The sequence below is a fragment of the Stigmatopora nigra genome, chromosome 23 (assembly GCF_051989575.1).
Source record: "Stigmatopora nigra isolate UIUO_SnigA chromosome 23, RoL_Snig_1.1, whole genome shotgun sequence".
Classification (NCBI taxonomy): Eukaryota; Metazoa; Chordata; class Actinopteri; order Syngnathiformes; family Syngnathidae; genus Stigmatopora; species Stigmatopora nigra.
In genome coordinates this window covers 3,857,501-3,878,505 of record NC_135530.1, presented here as the reverse complement: position 1 = coordinate 3,878,505, position 21,005 = coordinate 3,857,501, and the positions used below count along the sequence as shown (strand labels likewise).

General features: G+C 39.2%; 3 protein-coding genes across 3 annotated transcripts in view; 1 reads left to right on the top strand and 2 right to left on the bottom strand.

The window, feature by feature from the left end:
• Nucleotides 1-9,200, bottom strand: part of pim3 (Pim-3 proto-oncogene, serine/threonine kinase) — a 72,769-nt gene extending 63,569 nt beyond the window's left edge. The window contains exons 1-3 of the mRNA XM_077709660.1: nt 9,114-9,200; nt 8,977-9,040; nt 6,887-7,010 (exon numbers count right to left, since the gene is read on the bottom strand). The gene's annotated coding sequence lies outside the window, so the exon portion shown is untranslated. The remainder of the gene's footprint in view (nt 1-6,886; nt 7,011-8,976; nt 9,041-9,113) is intronic.
• A 458-nt stretch (nt 9,201-9,658) lies between these two features.
• il17rel (interleukin 17 receptor E-like) lies at nt 9,659-13,512 on the bottom strand. The gene is made up of 15 exons (XM_077709833.1): nt 13,258-13,512; nt 13,109-13,133; nt 12,862-13,020; nt 12,698-12,804; nt 12,504-12,618; nt 12,352-12,396; nt 11,925-12,064; nt 11,609-11,680; nt 11,482-11,536; nt 11,138-11,301; nt 10,665-10,709; nt 10,534-10,591; nt 10,276-10,412; nt 10,154-10,207; nt 9,659-10,038 (listed from the first exon to the last, which is right to left on the bottom strand). Exons 1-15 carry the CDS (start codon nt 13,423-13,425, stop codon nt 9,982-9,984), a joined length of 1,401 nt encoding a protein of 466 aa, XP_077565959.1. The 5' UTR covers nt 13,426-13,512; the 3' UTR covers nt 9,659-9,981.
• Nucleotides 13,513-15,097: 1,585 nt separating this feature from the next.
• LOC144181461 (protein phosphatase 1H-like) lies at nt 15,098-20,711 on the top strand. The gene is made up of 10 exons (XM_077709961.1): nt 15,098-15,624; nt 16,207-16,396; nt 16,952-17,323; nt 17,389-17,501; nt 17,583-17,667; nt 18,212-18,330; nt 18,401-18,464; nt 18,881-18,988; nt 19,055-19,206; nt 19,876-20,711. Exons 1-10 carry the CDS (start codon nt 15,362-15,364, stop codon nt 20,021-20,023), a joined length of 1,614 nt encoding a protein of 537 aa, XP_077566087.1. The 5' UTR covers nt 15,098-15,361; the 3' UTR covers nt 20,024-20,711.
• The last annotated feature ends 294 nt before the right edge of the window (nt 20,712-21,005 follow it).

The following is a 21,005-nucleotide window of genomic DNA, read 5'->3' as shown; positions in this document are numbered from 1 at the left end:
TTTGCTCGCAGTCAGCAGCTGACGCCATGGGGCGTTTTTCGTGTATGTGCGAGAGAATAGCGAGCATGTGGACACGCTTGAGAAGAATCGAGTAACGGGGGCGCCGTCAGACCAAAACAATAACAAAGAAAGCTTAGCACGTGCACATATAAACGCAAAACATACTTGGTTCCTGTCAAAAGTCAAATTCAAGTGCTCTCAGTGGCCTTTCATATTATCAGTCCATACTTTTGGACAAATCTTAAGAATTGGGCTCTTCTAATAGGATTAGAAGGACAGATCAGTCCCCAGAGGACCGGATTGACTTGGGTTTATCCCAATCCATGACAAAAGCTACAGATGGCTTCTTTTGTTTGACATAGGAAAGGTAACAGGAAAGACAGAAACATTCGCTCACACTTAATGCAAGATGCTGGTGAAACTTATATTATATATATACAGTGGTACCTCGACATACGAGTGCCCCAGCATATGAGATATTTGAGATACGAGTCAAATTTTTCTTGAGATATGAGACAAATTTTGATATATGAGCAGACAGTGGACGTGAGATGCTGCTCATAAGAACATCATGGCCACTGTCTTTCTCCCCGTAACTAACTTTTGTGATGTCTCTGTGAGCACTGGGCGGAGCGTTGCATTTTTTTCAGTGTTTTTTTTTAGTCATTGCCAATGGCGTATATACTACTTTTTGTTGCCAATTGTTTGTGCGTTATCCTACCGTGAGGACATTTGTGTGCATCATTTTGGCAATATTTTGAAGGGAATACAAAAGCAAACAACCCTGATAGGTTGCATCTAAAAATCAGGGTGGAGGCGTGGCAAATAGAGCCAACACGGGAGAAGAAATGTATCAAAATGTCAAACAAAATTAGAATTAAGTTTACTGTTAGGTTCGATTAAACTTATTTTTGAGTATCTGCATGATAATCCAAGTTCATTTAAATTTGTATGTTATGTTACAAGCGCTTTGCAGTATCAAAATTCGTCTGGTATCTCAAGATAAATATCTACTCAAAATTTGACTCGTATCTCAAATTGCTCATATGTCGGGGCACCACTGTATTTTGGAAAAGTGCACCATTTGGCAAAAAAAGTCTGCCTTTTCATTGGATTAGCTCCCCGTTCTACAAAAAAAATGGCTCGTTTTCCAAAGCAGCTAGTAATGCATTTGGCCTTTAGCCAAGGTAGACCCTTGCTATTGACACACTCTCCAGAAAAATAGGGATGCCCTCTGCTCTTTAGGATTGAAAAAGAAATACATTTCAATTAGCAGCTTGGGCAAACTCACCATTGTAAACACTGTGTGTGTGTTTACCCACACACACATGTGTGGTTGTGTGTGTACACAAGGGGCACGGAGCAAATTTGTGAATAGGCCTATAGAGTGACTAACCACAAGCTGGCCATTACACCTAGTTACAGTCACCACTGGATCGACGAGGAGACAGACAGTCTGCGATGCTGACAGAACGCCACTGTGCATTCGTGGCGTGCATGCGTGCGTGCGGGAATATACGCGATTAGCGATGGGGGGGATCCCTTCAGAGTTACCCCGCTGTGTTTAAAAAGGAAATGTGAACGCGAACAAGGCAAAAAAAAGAGCCTTTCTCTTACAGAAAAGTGACAATGGACTGTTGCAGACATTAAAGCTATTTCAATAGTATTAAGCATATTAGTTAGTACTTATGGAATCATGATTTAATACAAGGGTTGGTTCACGGGCTGCTTTAACGTCAATTTGATTTCACGTGGGCAGGATCATTTTAGATATAATATTTAGATTTTTTTTTTTTTATAAATGGATTAAATGAACTGGATTAAAGGGCCTGAATATTCCGTTTTTTTATAGATCTAAAACAATGTTTTATTTAGCTTTTTTTAAATATATTTTTCGATTTTACAAAAGGATTTTTGAGCTAAAAACTGAAAAAAGGGGTTAAAATTTACAATTATTGATTTAAGCCTATGTGCGTTTCCATAGGCATGTTTTGGGTCCTCCGTTAGCCACCAGGCTGGCTCCTCCACATATGACAGTGGGTTACTGTGGAAAGCCCTTTTCAGACATAAATAAACCATTATAAATGCTCAGCTGTTCAACGGGGGTTCATAAACAGGCAGCATGTATAGACTTTCCATTTAAGGCTGGACGTCCACTGGCAAAAGAGGCGCTCCAAGGAGCCAAAACGGAGGGGAACACTAACTAACTGTGTTATAACGAGACAGAGAGCAAAGAGAAATATTAGAGAAATGAACACCGGAGGATTAAAAAGAACCATTTATATTTTTTTGCAAGGCGACGGTAGTAATAAACACCCGTTGAAACGTTTTATTGATATGAGCTGTTAACTGGCTTTCGTAATCACTGTTATTAGTTTCATGAATCCGATTTTTAAAGCTCAAAGTGAATGAAATTGTCCAACAAATGATGTTCTTGACCTACGTTTCCATCTTTATGTACTACATCCGCCATTAAGTTTTGTTTTTGCGCCATAGATCCAGTTTAGCTTGTGCATAGTGCTGGCAAGTGGTCGTGCGTTATCCTATTGTGAGGACATTTGTGTGCATCATTTTGGGAATATTTTGAAGGCAATAACAAACTGAAACAACCATCGATATTGACTGAAAGTCAGTGTGGAGGCGGGGCAAAAAGACCTAACCCGGGAGAAGAAAGGTATCAAAATGTCAAACAAAATTAGAATTAAGTTTACAGTAAGGTTCGATTAAACTTATTTTTGAGTGTCTGCATCGTAATCCAAGTTCATTTAAATTTCTTTATGTTAACAGCGCGTTGCCTTGCAAAAAAACAAAGTCCGCTTAATGTAATCTAAAAATAAGAAGAGTATATAACGAATCGGGTTACACGTACGCTTCAGGTTCCAATGTTGCGTTTTCCCGTTTTGAAAAGCCTATCCTCATCACAACAATAATGCTAAGTAGTAGAGCTTTGTTCCAAAGTATTATAATTTGTATTTTGATTGACATCAACTACAAAACCCAACTTTTTTCAGTTGACATCATCAGTGTGGGAACAAAACAAGGTCTCAACTAAAAGGACCCCCATGTGAACATACCACTAAATTCCTCTACATTTCACTTTTACCGTCAACTCTTCATCATTCCCAGGCTTCTTCTCCATAAATACCCTTCCCCATTTTGTGGTATTATTCTAATCACAGGTTGTACACTAAAAAAAATGTGAGGAAAAAACGCAAAGGATGGGTGGTGTGGAACAGACAGCTTGGTTGAAGGGGGACGTACGATAGAAGGCTTATTATTGGTCGCTGGGAATCCTGGAAACTCTTGCCTTCCAGGAAAAAAAAAAAGCTGCCTGTGGCTTTCCACACACGTGCAGTACATTTTACCAATCCGCCGCCACACAGTATTGTATGTAGTGTCAGTTTATGTTTGATTGACAGGAGTCAAGCTAGCTTGCACCTGTCCGCGGCGTCGCTAATGGTGGAGCAAAAGCGCAAGGGGTGATGTTGAAAGGCTGGAATGGATAGAGTGGTCCTCAGTGACAGGCACGTGTTGGGGGTGGGATTCTGTCGTTAATTGCCTGTACTCCATAACCCACTGAGCTGAGGGAGGCGGTGGGGTGCTGTGGGGGGGAGCAAGCACTGTCTGCCATCTGCTCTCTGATTTCTGACCCCCCCTCCATCACCACCACCACAGCCACAACCACCAAAACATTGCATATGCACTCCAGTCACCTCTCCCGCCATTTTCCTCCCTCCATTTATTACACACAGTGAAAAGAAATCCCTTTTGCGCAATGTACATCCATGTGACTGCCTAATTGCTGCTGTAATATACAGTGATGCAAGCAAGCATAAACCAGTGATAATTTTACAATTGGCACACTGCGAGTCCCAGGGATTCGCTTGTCTGAAAACTGTGCGTCCCAGGAAACTTGTCACGAGTCCCAACATACTACGGATGCAAATAAAACATAAGCAACGATATATAAACATTCAGATTTAATTTATTTATTATATGGTTTAGGGTTAGGGTTTATTTATCATTGTACTAGTCTTTCAGCTCGTAGATCCTCCTCTCTTTGCAGCCAAAAGTCTTTTGAAATGTGCGTATTTTTCCTTGCTTCCCCCGTTTTGCTTCATGATCATCGATCGAATCTTCTGCAGTTCTTTTCTTACTAGTTGTATTTTTTAACTGCGAAATAACTATCCAGACTGTTTTGCTTTTTCTGAAACATTTTTTATCTTTCTTACACTATTACGAAACTCTTGCTATCGCTTTCTCTCCTTCGTCTGCTAGTGTCTGCTAGTCTCGTTCACGCGAGAATTATTTCGCAAAGATTATGTGGAATAAATTGGTTTGCTATCGGATATATGTGTTTTGGTTTTTTTTTTTGATAAAAATTTCTTTGCGTCCGAAAAAAGCACATTACTTGAAATTGTGCGTCTGGAAGAAAAGCTGTGCGTATCAGACGCAGGACGCAGAGGTAACGAGAACACTGATAAACAGAAGTACAGAACATCTCATTTCGCTATGTATGATGAATTATAGCTGTGCATTATGGGAAATATGGGAATGTGGTAAAGGACTGGGCAATAAAGACATTTGTGTTTTTTTGGAAAGTGTATTATGGGGAAATATGGGAACGTTGGGGTGGTAGGGCTGAACAATAAATAAATCATTTTGATGGTTGTTTTTGGTTGATTGATTGATTAGGAAGTTATTACCGTATTTTCACGACTATAAGGCGCACTTAAAAGTCTTATATTTTCTCCAAAATAGACAGTGTGCCTTATAATACAGTGCGCCTTATATGGAAAAAACAGAAAACCAAAAACGAAAAACCACCACTGTCAGATATTAAAAAAACACAAACGCCTGAACTGAAACAATACTGTTAAATATGCAGATGCCATCTTAGTTTATAAAATCTTCCATCATATAGCTCCTCCCCAGTGCAAGATTCTATGCAAAAAAATCCAAAACATCAACAATGGCTGGCTCTAGAGGTGACTGTAAAGTAGTGAGTGCTTCATACCTGGAAGTCAATAGCAATTACCGTATTTTCACGACTATAAGGCGCACTTAAGTCTTAAATTTTCTCCGAAATAGACTTATAATACAGTGCGCCTTATAATACAGTGCGCCTTATAATACAGTGCGGCTTATATATTCAAATGGCTCTCCTACGTCACGGCAGGGTAGCGTCAACAATCGGAAAGGAAAAAGCTAGCACAACGTTGGTGCGTCAACAATCGAAAGGAAATTCTATGGCAAAACATCACTTGGTACTACTTCATTAAAATTCTTGAACAGACAAATCTCACAAGCAATACATTGCACACCCATCAGATAACCCAGTAAGGTTGTAAGTAAACATTAAAAGGTATTTGTAATGACATTTTGGCATTGAAAGTGACATTTTGAATCCCCCCTTGGCTATATTGTCTGTGGGAAACAATACATGTGCTGAGTTTGCTCCCACTTGTGTTCCCACTGCTGCTTTTGTTATTGTTTGGAGATCTTTACAGACCTATTTTTTTTCTCCACCTGCCCTCGTGGCCGATGGGACCACCACAGCTGGCCGAACGGCACGTGTCCTTACCTTGAAAGGGTCTCGGGTTGCTTCCAACATGTGTGCATGTGTGTTTTTGTTTGTAAGGGGTTCTAAACGGGGGCCTACTTTCTTGCTGTGGAATCACGTGGCTTTATTGTGACAACAAACACAAGCAAAGAAGATGGGGGGGGGGGGGGGCGGCGGGGTGACAGAAATGGATCGGGCTCGTGCCGGGGTCACGCGGGGTCAGAGGTCGACCTGGTGGACAATGGGGCTAACTGCCACGCTCCTTGAGCCTATTCACATTTGGCAAAAACAGCGATTGTGGCTAATTTAAAAAGCAGGAAAAGGTTATAGTTGATTATGTAGCGCACATGTGTCCAATATGTGGCCCGGGGGCCAAATCTGGTCCACCGCATCATTTTGTGTGGCCCGGAAAAGTAAATCATGAGTGCAGACTTTTTGTTTTAGGATCAAATTAAAATGAAGAGTATAGATGTATATTAAATTTCCTGATTTTTTTTCCTTTTTAAATCAATAATTGTCAATTTTTAACAATTTTTTCTGTTTTAAGTACAAAAATCCTTTTGTAAAATCTAAAAATATATTTTAAAAAAGCTAAAATAAACATTGTTTTAGATCTATAAAAAAACTGAATATTCAGGGATTTTAATCCAATTCTTTTAATCCATTTATAAAAATAAAAAAAATCTAAATATTATATCTAAAATGGTCCAGCCCACATAAAATCAAGTTGAAATTAACACGGCCTGCAAACCAACCCAAGTCTGACACCCCTAATGTAGCGCTACAAATGAACTGATTTGATTGGACGACAAAGATGAGAACGCTTCACCATTACGAATGCTTCAACATATGAATTTTTCAGACTAGCAAACACTTGGACAACTTTAGCTTCATTTCTGCTCAAGTGAATTGGATCATTTTAACTGTACCTTACATTACTTACTTCAGAAAATGTTATCAAATTTCATTTTCAGCTGGGAAAGACGTGAGATCATCGTACTACTCTGCACCATTATCCCTCCCTAAACCCTGAAACTCCTCCTGTCTCTGCCTTCTATTATGGCCCCCCTCTCCTCCCCAGAACCCACCACACACTCATCCCACTGTTCTGTTTATTGATGACTCAAGCTTGCCGTTTTGGTTCCGGATACACAGTCAACACCGAACCGCTCCGGCACCTCGGGGCCTAATGGACTGATTTGGACTGTTTACAACTGTGCTCTTTTCTACAATGACTCATAAAGGAACAAAGGGGCCTCTGTGTATGTGTGTATATGTTAGGGAGCTTTACCGGGTGTTTTTTTTTGTGTCAACGGGACCTACCAGGTTGTGCTGGACTTTTTTCCTTCGAGGGTTGTCAACGTTTTTCCTTTTTTCCCACGTTTGGCAAATTTAAGGAGTCCTGGCTGGTTTGCCAATAAAGTCGGAAATGTAGAGATGAAAGTTCCTGGATTGAACAAAAAAAGACTGTCAGAATCTAAATGTAGCGTTGATGGTAGTAGGACTGACATCTTAAATATTGTTGATTTTTTTCCCAAAATAAACTCAACACTGGACACTTTTGATCAAAATAAGAGTTAAACTCTAGATTTTTTTTAAAAAGTAATAATATTCTAAAATGTATCGTTAGCATAGTCGCTAACGCTAACCCAGGGGACAAAAACTGTCAGAACCTAAATGTAATCTTAAATATTGTTGATTTCCCCCAAAAATAAACTCCGACCTGGATACTTTTGATCAAAATAAGAGTTAAAATCTAGATTTTAATGTTTTTAATCATCTTAAATTTATCACTAGCACAGTCGCTAACGCTAACCCATGTGACAAAAACTGTCAGAATCGAAATGTAGCGTTGATGCTAAGAACTTGAGAAAAAATTGTTGATTTTCCTCCAAAATAAACTCCAACCTGGATACTTTTGTTCAAAAAGAGTCATAAATCAAAAAACATATTGTAAACTGTATCGCTAGCAGAGTCGCTAATGCTAACCCATTAGACATAACAAAAAAAATGAAATTCTCTGTATTTAGCAAACATATATTAGCAGACATTCACAAAAAACAGACAAAAGTCACAAGGGGAAAACATTTTTCACATTTTTTTTTAAATCAAACATCAAAATATCAGTGAAAATGTTAAGTACTATCCACCAAAGGATTTCTAACCCTCTAGTTATTTCTCTTTTACCCCTTGAACCTTTCACCCAGTCCCCTTACGTTCCTCCTGTCAGTAGTGCGTCTTTCCATGCATACCTGAGGGTAAAGAGTGCCTTCTCAGTAGTATGTTTGACATCAACTTTCCACTCGCCATCCTTCTAAAAAGGTTTGTTTAGTGCAAAGCCCGGACGCGAGCCCCACTCGTAGATTAACTCGCCCGGGGAACAACACCCTGTAGGAATGTCTGGAATTCTCCACAACAAGGATTAGCTCATCCCTGCCTGTTGTCTCTGGCCTATGTTTTTGTCATTCTTTCCCTCCGTGTGGGCTTTACAGATAGACCAACTGATGGAGCCGTGTACAAAAGCACCACCTGAAGGCCAGCATCGTTCCAAAAAAACTTTACTACAGAATTGTCTCCTTAACCTGCTTTGATCTGTAAACTATTTCAATCTTTGGAAACATCAGAGACAGAAAAGAATAGCGATCCAAAAAATGAACCTTTGAAAGATAAGAGCTTTTTTAATTGCAGGTCAGTCTAGGGGGAAAAAAAGCATGATGAGTACAATTGAAATACTCCATCTCTGGATTCAAATAGGTACTTTAAACTGAGTAGAACAAAGAAAATATGGATTAGATTAGTTTAGTTTGCATTCAATTTGTAAATAACCCCAGACTGGTAAAAAAATATATATGTTTATGGGTTCTATTTGTCTAGTTAAAGCAAAGCTTGGTCCACAACGCCCTCGTGTGGAGAGTATCAGACTAGCAGTAAAAGAGGGGAAAACATTTTAATTAGATTTCCATTGGATTTTTTTCCTGTGTACTTACAGTAGGTTATTACACACATGTATGTTAAAAAAATGGAATGTTTTATCATCATTATTAGCATTTGTAGATAGCAGCATACACACTTAAATCAATTAGCATTTTTGCTCTCAAAACACAATTGAGCATGTTTAAACCCTGCAAGCCAGAATAAAATTGTGCATGTTTATGAGTATTTTTCCTCAATCTGAAGCAAAATAACACTACTTTTAACCTTTAAGTGGTTATCAAAACGCATTACACGCATATACCATAATACTATTGGTGAACCAGTGCATTAAACTGGAAAATATAGTACAATTAATAGAAGTTTAGACTAAAAGCCATCATGTGGTTCATAGTTCATTTCAATTACTGTTACTATTTTTGTATATTGCATAAAACAGTGAATGAAATCAACACATAAGTAGACAAAAAAAATGGACGTACCTAAATAGCGCCCTCTGCTGTTGATAAAGACGAAGTAGCAAGACAGGGTTACTGTCTCATTAACCTGCGTTGAAAAAACACGTGAGGCCTGAACTTCTGCATCATGTTTGCAAAACGATATTTTGTCAAATACTTACTTACTGCAGAAACGGATTTTGATTGTGTATCGTTTTCTGCACAATTGTATGCCCGATGCGATGTTTAGATTTGAGATGGGGAGAAAGGAAAAAGTTTGTGTCGATGTCGATGGCGTGATGAAAATAGGGCTGGGTCAATGTTTACGTCGGCAAAGTGGGCATCACGTCCGTAAATGGTGCATACCAAGTGTTTCAAAGAGAGGGGTGATTTCTAAAACCATTAATTTTGTAAAACATAATTTGCGAGTTTAACTCCCTTAATTTGTGACCTTGTGGTATAATCGAGACAAAGAATCAGACGAAAAAAACACGTTAACCTCATGACCTCTAAACTGTAGTACATTATACATGTATATACTACGTATATTAAAAAGTAAATACATTCTAGAATATATTTAAACAGAGCATATTTTTTCGTTTTGTCACCTTATATAAAAATGTTATCACTCATCATAACAACTCCATGTGACTAAAATCAATGAGGAAGTAGCATACTTTAATTATGATTGACGAAAATAAATGACTGACATTAAATAGTGATTAGAAAATAGCACATTGTTTATTTTTCATCTTTGTGTTGTTGGGTTTCGTACCTGCTTCCTTGTAATGTGTTTTGATAAAAACCCAAGTAAACTTGTTTAAGAATGACATTAACACATTCTATTTAAATCAAGTTATGTTGACTATCTTGTTTTTATTCCTAGAAATGTATCAAAACAAGACTGACAGGATTGAATTCATTATATTTACAAAAAGTGAGGGTTTATTCATCCATCATTTAGGACATATATTTTTAGATCCACTAAAAGGCATCAATATAATACACAAAATACACAAAAAAATACAAAAATGGAACCTGCCCACTCAGTCAAATAGGAAAACAGTATTGAACTGTAGCAGCATACTTTACGTCAATCCTTCTCACCTGTAACGAAAATTAAAAACAATATTTATATTTTTCCAATATAAAAAAAAATGCATTTATTAAGAAAAAAATAAAACTAATAATGAAACAATTTTAATGATGATTGAAAACTTACATATAAACAACTGTTAGCATCTCCCAGGCTAAAGCTAACAGATGAGCGCTCTTCCTGAAAGAAAGACATAGAAATTGCCATGATTACTATGATATTATGACAAAATTTTATTAAATACTTACCACGGGAATAGTAGTATGCATCCCTGCTATGTGACATTCTTCGAAATTTAGCGCCGGCGTACACACGCTAATGTAGAACATCCCGTTGATTTGCGACGTTAGCGTCGCTACTTGTTGCGTTAGCGTCACATCCCACACTAGAAGCAAAAAATTCACTTTAAAAAATTAGAGTACCGGGGTAATTCATAAAAAAAGTGAATTTAAATCAAGAATATCCACAGTTTTAGTCCTTTTTACAACTAAATCTAAAAGTCATACCTTGGAATCTTCTGACAAAAGGACACCTGATCCAAGATTTGTTGCTGGTTGTCGTAAACTAAAAATACAAATGAGTTCAGTTACAAAGAAAATCTAATCATTTTAAGAATTGATATGATTTGATTATAAACCTTCATGCACAGTTGAGGGTGAGGGTCCACTTTAGTAAATGTGATCTGAAAGGCAACATTTGACATTGTTTGAGTCAAACCAACCATTTCATGTGCAAAATACACAAAAAACACTGAAAAAAATGCAATGCTCCGCCCAGTGCTCGCAGATTATACAAGGGGAGTTGCGACCAGAAAGACAGTGTCCATGATGTTCTTTTAAACAGCATCTCACGTCCACTATCTGCTCATATATCAAAAATTGTCTCATATCTCAAGATAAATATTTGCCCGAAATTTTACTCATATCTCAAATTGCTCATATGTCAGGTCACTCGTATGTTGAGGTACCACTGTACTCCAGTTGCATTGGCACTATGACTTATCACGTCATCAGGTTAGTCAGACTGTGCTGTCATCGATAGATTAAGGAAAATATAATACGCTGAAACTGATACCATTAGAAATGTGTAATTTTGCTGAGTCATCATCACCTGCCCCCGGCTGATGTTTCGCCAGGTTCCGTCCAGATCTGAGCAGGCGCCGTCTTCTTCCTTCTGGCACAAGGCCACTTGGACCGAAAGTGGGCAGGCCGCCTCCCACGAAAGGGTCTCCTCAAGCGGGTCGAAACGAATCCCGTGCCACATTTCCTCCACACCTGTTCAGACCCGTAATGTCAATTAGCAAGAAAAATGTGCCTCATTGTGTTTTTGTGTGTATTATCCATAATACATACTGTAATTTTCCATTAAATGATGTATTCAGTTTTGATCAAATATGTGTCAAGAGGCTGAAATTTCTCAAGACGTACTTTCATAAGTTATTAAAAGTGACTCACGGTCTTGGAAAGGGCAGACCTGCACGCGAGGTGCGTCAATCACTGCAGACCATCCCTGGAAGGAAATTAGAAACCTTGTGTTAATGGAAAATGCAAAAAAATACAGGGTACACTCTGAAGATTGTACCTCGATGCATAAGCACGGCAATGGCCTGGCAAAGGAGAGAACCACGCTTTCTCCGAGGGCTTCTTTCTTAATCTGAATGGACGAAAAAGATTATAACAGTGGGACCTCTACTTACAAATATGTCAACATACGATTTTCTAGGATACTAAACGGTTTAAATGGATGAAAAAGATGGTAATAGTGATACCTCTACTTACAAATGTGTCTCTCTACTTACAAATGCGTCAGAATACGATTTTTTTAGGCTACCAAACGGTTTAAATGCATAAAAAGATGATAATAGTACCCAATTGTGGATGTTTTTGCGTTTCCTTACCAGAGCATCGGCACCAGTGCTCGTGCATATCAAATCTTTGTGGCACAGTCGTACGTGGTAGTCTTGGCCTTCCGGCGTTTCCCTTACGGAAACCCGCACCTCTTTTTTTTCCAGGCTGACTTCATGTGAGATCTCGCCAGCTGAAAGACGTTTTTTAACAAAAGGAATGAAATATCATTGAATATGAGCCACACAAAAAAAAAATCAATCAGTCTACATTCTGTTGCAATTCTCATCTTTACCGTTAGAGGGAGTTCCTGAATCAGTGCATGTTATTTCCAATAACTTAAAGTTAGAGTTTTAATTTTTGTCTTTAACAAATAAAAGTGGAATAATTTTAAGTTGGCCCTTCCATATTTTGAATTTTCTGAAATTTTCTCCACTTGGAGAAAAAAATCGTGCACCCCCTCGTTTTCGGCGGACTCACTGATGCATTCTGGGATTCGTCTTCTTAAATCTTTCCACGAACAGTCTGCGATAGGACATACAAATAATTTCCAGAAGTGAACATCCTGCTCCAGATATACATATAAACTATCTCTAAAAAAACGTAACAATCAACCCCGCTCTCCCCCCTACCTGGCGCCACGTAGGTCACACTCCGACTTATCCCGCAGTACCTCGGAATCGTCATCACGGTCACCTTTACTTCCTGCCGTGGATTAACGACCAGACAATCATTTTCAACTTCCACCTGAAAAAAAACAACAACAAAAAAATTAAATTCCTTTGTCTTAGCAGTCTAAAAAGTCAATTTTTTTCACAACAACCACCTCCAACTCCGCCATTTTCCGCCTCGACGCCCTGGAAACGGTGACCATTTGGCATTTAGGCGACATCCCAGACGATTGGGAACAGACAGATAAACCTCGGATAGAACCTGAGGAACCAAAACGTCAATTGGCGTCACCGTACGCTAAAAAGCGTGCCGACATACCGCTAAGAAGGAAGCTGGTGTCTATCTGCAGGTGTAGGCCACACCTCCTCGCATCGCACCTGACGGCGGTGGACAAACTAAGATTGCGGAAAACCGAGGAGGCGTTAAGCTCGGCCACGGGGACCTGGCACGTAGGAAGGACGGAATCTACAAGGGACACTATAGTTTGAACAAAGAAGAAAATGTTACTTCCTTCATGGTTACAAGTGTACTATTGTTCCTGTTTAACTGGAACGGGTGACGATACCTGATTTAGTCTTGCATTGGAGTCCCTATAAACAAGGAAAAGTTGCATATAAATATCGCATAATCACATTTAGATATTTTCTGAGTTAAATTACATGTTTGAAAATCTGGATTTAAATTTTTTTTTATTAAATAAATCATTTTTTTTACCTGAGAACACTTGATACCGCAGTTTCTTTCCATCTTTAGATGTTGTGCAGCAGTTCCATGCAGGCTCATTATCAGCAAAGATATCCAAAGTATCATCTTGGCAGATAATTCTTCTTTTTTTTTACGGGCCAACGCTGTTATTTGTATGATGTGGGATGTCAATGTCATCTGGTGTGATGACCTGGACAAGGAAGAAAAAGTCTGATAGTAAGTACATATAATTATCACAGGGGGGGCGGAGCTTAGGCTTAAGTACTTGTTTCCAAAATGACATGTGTTTTCTTGCTGGTGAGTAACAAGGTGACTAATGGTAACTAACGAAACTTATATCTCGAAATGATATTGTTAGAATCATATATATGTAGAATATTCTACTATTTGTAACATTTTTTTTAATGGGAGATGGCATTGAATCGATTAAAAATGGATTTATTACAGTATATGAGTATTTTGAATTTAATAAATGGGTATTTTATAAGGAAAAAATACTCCTCTGCAACTAATCATCTGAAAAATACAATAAAAAGAGAATTTGGAGTTTTTGCAAATATCTTAAAACAAGAACAGCTTTCCAAATATATATAATATATATATATATATATATATATATATATATATATATATATATATATATATATATATATATATATATATATATATATATATATATATATATATATATATATATATATATATATATATATATATATATATATATATATATATATATATATATATATATATATATATATATATATATATATATATATATATATATATATATATATATATATATATATATATATATATATATATATATATATATATATATATATATATATATATATATATATATATATATATATATATATATATATGCATGTGTGTGTGTTTTTTAGTTCTGATGAATTTTAAACACTATTGTAATGTGAAAACCATTGTTATAGACCTGAGACAAAGTCATTATTCAAAGTTCACAGAGAAAACCTGATGTTTTGAATATTTGTGAGATAAAAATATCCCAAAACAATCAAACCACAAACAAACCTGATACATTTTCCTGAGCAGGAAACAATATGATCATTTACTGAAAATACTACAATGGTGTTGACATAAATGAAACTTTAAATAGGTCGTTTCGACACATTTCTCGGAAAAATAAGAGGGAATGTTTTGCCCTTTAGCTAATTTGGCATCTTTTTATTATCACAATAATAGTAGTATGTGTTTCCTTTATCTGATAAGTGTCATTGTGCCATACCTTGAAAAAAAGCGCCCTCTGCCAGGATGCAGAGTGTATTGCAGGATGTTGTGAACATGACGTAATGGCATGAATCAACGTTAAGCCTATCTAAAAGACTATTTTTCAAGTTATGATACAAATAATGATATATAGATGAGTGTATGTATATTTTTCAGGCTTGCTTTTTTTCCCAACAAAAAGATATTCCCAGTATTGAGCAACAGGTGAAATCCAGTGTTTTTTAAAGGGGTGCAAATGACAGATTTTGTTTAAAATGAATGGTTAAATGTATGTCCACATCCAAACGTCCGTCCATCTGGACGCAACATTTACGAGGATTTATCTTCAACCTGTAAAGTGCTCATCCTCAGCACGCTGAAAAAAATGACCCAAAAATAAAAACCCCACATCCAATCCATTGTAACGACTAGAGCCGTCAATTTGTTTGTATGGAGGACACTTTCTTCTTAGCGTAAACAATCCTTCATTGTGATGTATTTTGGGTTGAAACGGAATGGTTCAAGTCCATTACGCGTGCTGGCATATGACATCACTAAAAGCAGAAGGGGGTATTTTTTACAGCGTGGCTTTACGGTGGTGTCACGTGATTCACTAATTCCGCTTCCCCGAACGCCAGGGATGCTGTCTCCGCTTTTCCATGGAAGTGCGCCCTACGGCTTCCCCTAAATCCATCCTAGCCTCTCTTCCCTCGCCTTCCATGCGGCATTAAGCGACACATCGCGCGGCCTCTTTCTCCCGTCGAGCAGTGCGGCCGAAGTGGGGGGCAATCCGGGGAAAGGGAGCCGCGGCGCCGCGCACCGGCAGCCGCCGGACACTCCACCGAGACGCACCGCCAACAACATGCTCACCCGGGTCAAGTCTGCAGTCGCCGGCTTGATGGGTGGGATCATCGCCGGGGGCGGAGCTGGCGGTGGCGGTGGCAGTGGCGGCTCCGGTCCGGGTGGCAGCCCCGGTTCGGACCTACCACTCAAATTCCCCTACATGAGGCCGGAGTTCCTCGGACTATCTGCGGATGAGATCGAGTGCTCGGCGGACCACATCGCCCGGCCCATCCTCATCCTTAGGGAGAGCAGGAGATTACCTTGGGCCACCGGATACGCCGAGTAAGTCCTCTGGGGTCTAGTTTAAGGGATATTATATACTAACCATACGTGTACTACGTTTATATTTGTACATACAATGAGGCAAGGATGGCGCATGCGCAGTGCGTGTCTTAAAGATGCACCTGTTGTGTTCACCGATGCGTCGTCGTCAGTCGCCCTTCACTGTACGTCATTGGGCGTGCATGAAATGGCATTATAGAGGATAAAAACTCTTCCTTTCCTAACTAGAACAGCACACGTGCAATGATAAGAGGACAAATTGTCAGTGTCAGATAGCAGAGTTGACATTTCCCCCTTCAAATCCAAAGGATTTGCAATGAAGGCCAAAATCTTGGCTCTGAGATTCGTCCATCCGATGATCATGTCGGCATTACATAACCGTGCTTATATTGTCGCTTGGGCCCCACGCATCTGTGAGTCAGATGCTAGAAAACATCCCATAGTCGAGGACTAAAAATAGTCATGCTAATTTGTCTTCCAAAGATGTCTGACAGGAAGGAACATCACTTTGATCACTCTCTCGCTTTAAACCTCCGAGCAACATGAATATTAGCATAAATGTTTGTTTTTTTCCCTTTCCAGAGTGATCAACGCCGGAAAAAGCGCTCTGAACGAGGATCAGGCATGCTGCGAAGTGGTGGTGGTCCGGCGAAGGCCAATGAGCTATTGCCCACCTTCCACACCGAGCAAGACCCCTACAGCCAAGAGGCGTAACTCCCTACCCAACGGCGAGGGTCCGGGGCTTTGCCTGGATCAAAACAAGCTTGGCGAGGTCTGCCTTTTTTTTTCCAATAACAAAAAGGGTAGCACGGTGGTCAAGTGGTTAATGTTTTTTGGCCTCGCAGTTCTGAGATCGAGGTTTGAATCCCAGGTCCGCACCTGACTGTGTGGAGTTGTGAGTTGGCTCTATTTGCCCCGCCTCCACAATGACTTTCAGTCAATATCGAGGGTTGTTTGCTTTTGTATTCCCTTTAAAATATTCCCAAAATGATGCACACAAATGTCCTCACAATAGGATAACACATGACCACATGCCATAGAAAAGTACTATATACATCATTCGCACTGACTAATGGGGTAAAAAAACACTGAAAAAATACAATGCCCCGCCCAGTGCTCGCAGAGACATTACAAAGAGGGAGTTGCGACCAAAATGACAGTGGCCATGATGTTCTTATGAGCAACATCTCGCATCCACTGTCTGTTCGTATATCAAAATTTGTCTCATATCTCAAGCTAAATATCTGCCCCAAATTTGACTCGTATCTCAAATTACTCCTATGTCGAGGTACCACTATACTTATTACTGGATCAATTGCATTTCCAGGAAAACGAGGGTCTAGTATTCCACTACTGGGCCTTGTTCGACGGCCACGCCGGTTCCGGCGCCGCCGTGGTAGCCTCCCGCCTTCTCCAGCATCACATCGTTTGCCAGCTGCAAGCCGTCATGGAGATCTTACATAACTTAACATCCCCGCCGCCGACTATCCTCGGCGAGGAGCCCCCAGACGAACCCTGCTCGCAGGGCAACGTGCCGAGTGGCCAACGCTCGCTGACGCGGGCGGCGTCGCTGCGGGGTGCGGCCGGGGCGCCGGCTTCACCCGGCGGAACGCCACCCGCGCCACGTTTTTTTACCGAGAAGAAGGTTCGGCATGAGAGTTTGGTGATCGGAGCGGTGGAGAATGCCTTCAAAGAAATGGTATGTTGTTCTGATATATTCTATATATATATATATATTTTTTTTTCTGATCTATTTTTTTGCAGGATGCACAAATCGAGAGAGAAAAGAAAGGATATGACATCACAGGTGGATGCACAGCGCTCGCCGCTGTATATATGCTGGGGAAGCTGTATGTGGGAAATGCAGGTGACAGCAGGTCAGTGCGCATTTACATGTTGTTGTAAACAATGTTTTTTTTTATTTATAATGTCATTTTTTTTATTTTTTTTTGGGACAGAGCCATAATTATCAGGAACAATGAGATTGTTCCGATGTCTACAGAATTCACGCCAGAATCGGAGCGACAGAGGCTACAATTCCTGGTACATATTCTTTTAAGGGATATATAAAGATGGATTTGGCTAGATAGAAGGGTCATTTTAGATGTCAATTTCCGTCATACAGTGGTACCTCGAGATACGAGCTTAATTCGTTCAGGGACTGAGCTCGTATGTCAATTTTTCTCTGAACTCAAATGAATGTTTCTCATAGAAATGAACTAAAAACAAATTAATTTGTTCCAACCCTCTGAAGAAAACACCAAAAACAGGATATTGGATTGGGATTTTTTTTTAATTTGTTCTAATTTGCCATCTATTAACACATAACAAGTGGTTTAATATTACTAAAATGTGTTTAATAGAACTAAAATGATTTCGCAGAGGGTAGAGAAAGGGGGGAGACTTTTTGCATGGCAACGTGCTCGTAACATAACATAAACAAATTGAAATGAACTTGGATTACGATGCAGAAGCAATCAAAAATAAGTTTAATGGAACCTAACATTACACTTTATTCTAATTTTGTTTGATATTTTGATACCTTTCTTCTCCCGGGTTTAAGCAATCTATCTATGAATGATTGTAGGGTTTCATGCAGCCGCACTTGTTGGGCAACGAGTTCACGCATCTAGAATTCCCACGAAGGGTCCAACGCAAGGAGGTGGGAAAGCGAATGCTCTACAGGGACTTCACCATGAACGGATGGTGGGCCACATCGTCGCTTCTAAAACACGTCCATTTTTTTTAACCTCAACTCGCTTCTCTGGAAAAACAGGGCCTATAAAACCATCGAGGACGAGGACCTCAAGTTTCCACTCATATACGGCGAAGGCAAAAAGGTTTGTTGGACACCCTCCAGTTCATAACAATTCAAATTATAACCCCCCTAAAAAATACACCAATGTAATGTCGCCATCAACTTTCTTAAAAAGAACCAATTGAATAACGTTGCATCATAAACGAAAACTGCAAAACAGAAAATAACCAACAAATAGTAAACACCCTTGATTCAGTCATCTTTTTTTTTGTTAAAAGTAAGGCTTATATGCGAAAAAAATATGGTAAATGCCTTTGAATGAGGCAACTAGCATGCATGCTAACCAACTAAGATGCAGTCATTTTTTTTGGAGTTACAACTATGGCTTATATGCGAGAAAATATGCTAAATCCTTGGTTGCCTTTGACTGAGGCAGCTAGCATGCATGCTAACTACAGCTTATACTACGCTATCTGACTGATGGGTTGCATTTCCCAGGCGAGGGTGCTGGCGACCATCGGCGTAACGCGCGGTCTGGGCGACCACGACCTTAGAGTTCACGACTCCAACATCTACATCAAGCCCTTTTTGTCCTGCCTTCCCGAGGTAAGAAGAAGCGAACGACCCCCAAAGGTTGGTCGGCCTTGGGAAAGAACGTGGGTCATTTTGCAGGTGAAGGTCTACAACCTGACGCAGTACGAGCACGGTGCAGATGACGTCATGGTGATGGGAACCGACGGACTATGGGATGTTCTGTCCAACCAGGAAGTTGCAGAGGCAGTATCGACTTTTCTGGCCAATTGCGATCCGGATGACCTTCACAGGTTGGACTTTTGGGGGCTGTTAATTTTTACCGTTTTTGTTTTTATAGTACAGTGGTACCTCGAGATACGAGCTTAATTCGTTCCGGGACTGAGCTCGTATGTTGATTTTATTGTAGATCAAACGAATGTTTCCCATTGAAATGAACTAAAAACTAATTAATTTGTTTCAACCCTCTGAAAAAACACCCAAAACAGAATATTGGATTGGAAAAACATTTTTATTTGTTGTAATTTGCCATCTATTCACATAGTAATTAAATAACTAGTGCTTTAATAGTACTAAAATGTATTTAATAGTACTAAAATTAGACGTAGAGACTTTTCGCATGGCAACGCACTCGTAACAGAACATAAACAAATTTAAATGAACTTGGATTACGACGCAGACACAAAAAAATAAGTCTAATCTAACTTCACACTAAACTTAATTCTAATTAATTTGTTCCAACCCTATGAAAAAACACCAAAAACAGGATATTGGATTGGAAAAAAATGCTTGATTTGTTCTAATTCGCCATCTATTAACAAAGTAACACAAAACTAGTGGTTTAATAGTATACCAAAATGTGTTTAATACAACTAGATGGTTTTTACGGAGGGTAGGGGGGGGCGGGGACTTTTTGCATGGCAACGTGCTTGTAACATATGCATTTTTTTTCCGTCGCTAAGGTACACAATGGCGGCCCAAGATTTAGTGATGCGAGCTCGTGGCGTGCTGCGAGATCGAGGCTGGAGGATCACCAACGAGCGCTTGGGATCGGGCGACGACATTTCCGTCTTCATCATCCCGCTAATGTACGGCAATCGTCAGCCCTGAGCATACGCTCCACAACAAAAAAATCTGGTACCAAGTCCCTTTTTTGTTTAATTTTTATTTTTTTTTAATTTTTTGGGCTGCATGCATTGACTTATTGGAAACCAACGTTTCCAACGACATAGTCTGAATTTGTATTAACGTATTAAAGTGTCCCCGTTTTAGTTTAGCGGACGCTATGATGTCACGTTTCATTCCTTAGTGTACATTCCGCGGATAAGTTTTGGTAGAAATGTATCATCATATGGTGTACCGTTAAAAAAAAATCTATTGAAAGCCCGTGATCGTATCTCGTATGGCGTCGGATGGCCATTTCTCATTTTAATTGTCGGCCTTCATTTGTGTCCATTTAGATGAATGTAATTGCTTTTTGGGGGGGTTTTTGGTTCGTTTTTTTGCGCCACCCAATTTCTGCACATCGACGTTGGGATGGTTGAGCGGACAATCTTAAATGGTTGGCGTTGTTATTGGCGTCAGAGTTGTAAAAATGGCGTTTACGTCCCTGTTTGAAGTTGCTGTCCTTTTTGAGCCAAAAGGCCTGCCGACTTTCCCGCTTTTGTGAATGTCGACCACCGTACCTTTTGTGAAAGGGTTCCTAAATTAAAAATAAGATATGCTATTTTAATGTTTCCTTAATTGAGCAGCGATAATGTTGCAAAGGGTGCAATGAATAAAAGAACAAGATCAGTCATTGTCTGTTTGATTGATTGATTGATAGACAGGTGCTAGTATTTAATTTTTGGTTGCTTTTTTCTTCAAATTTAAGATGAAATCATTCATAAAATTGTTGATGCTATTTCTTTAAATTTTTCTTTTTTGACAATTTTTCTAAAATACAAATTGTATTATTTTTTAAACACGGGAAACATTGTTTTAATTATTACTTTTTTTACTAAACTTTTGCATTTAAAGTCATTCAAAAAGTCATTTTATTTGAGGATTGGACAAGATTTCAAATGGATATTATTTTTCACAAATTTTCAAC

Excerpts from the sequence above, each read along its gene's own strand:
- il17rel (XM_077709833.1), bottom strand. The coding sequence starts at position 13,425 with ATGACATTGACATCCCACATCATACAAATAACAGCGTTGGCCCGTAAA. Across the intron at positions 12,397-12,503 it reads TGTGACCTACGTGGCGCCAG|ACTGTTCGTGGAAAGATTTA; the intron begins GTAGGGGGGAGA and ends GTCCTATCGCAG. Across the intron at positions 10,208-10,275 it reads TGCATACTACTATTCCCGTG|GAAGAGCGCTCATCTGTTAG; the intron begins GTAAGTATTTAA and ends TCTTTCTTTCAG.
- LOC144181461 (XM_077709961.1), top strand. The coding sequence starts at position 15,362 with ATGCTCACCCGGGTCAAGTCTGCAGTCGCCGGCTTGATGGGTGGGATC. Across the intron at positions 17,324-17,388 it reads AGAATGCCTTCAAAGAAATG|GATGCACAAATCGAGAGAGA; the intron begins GTATGTTGTTCT and ends ATTTTTTTGCAG. Across the intron at positions 17,668-18,211 it reads GACAGAGGCTACAATTCCTG|GGTTTCATGCAGCCGCACTT; the intron begins GTACATATTCTT and ends GAATGATTGTAG.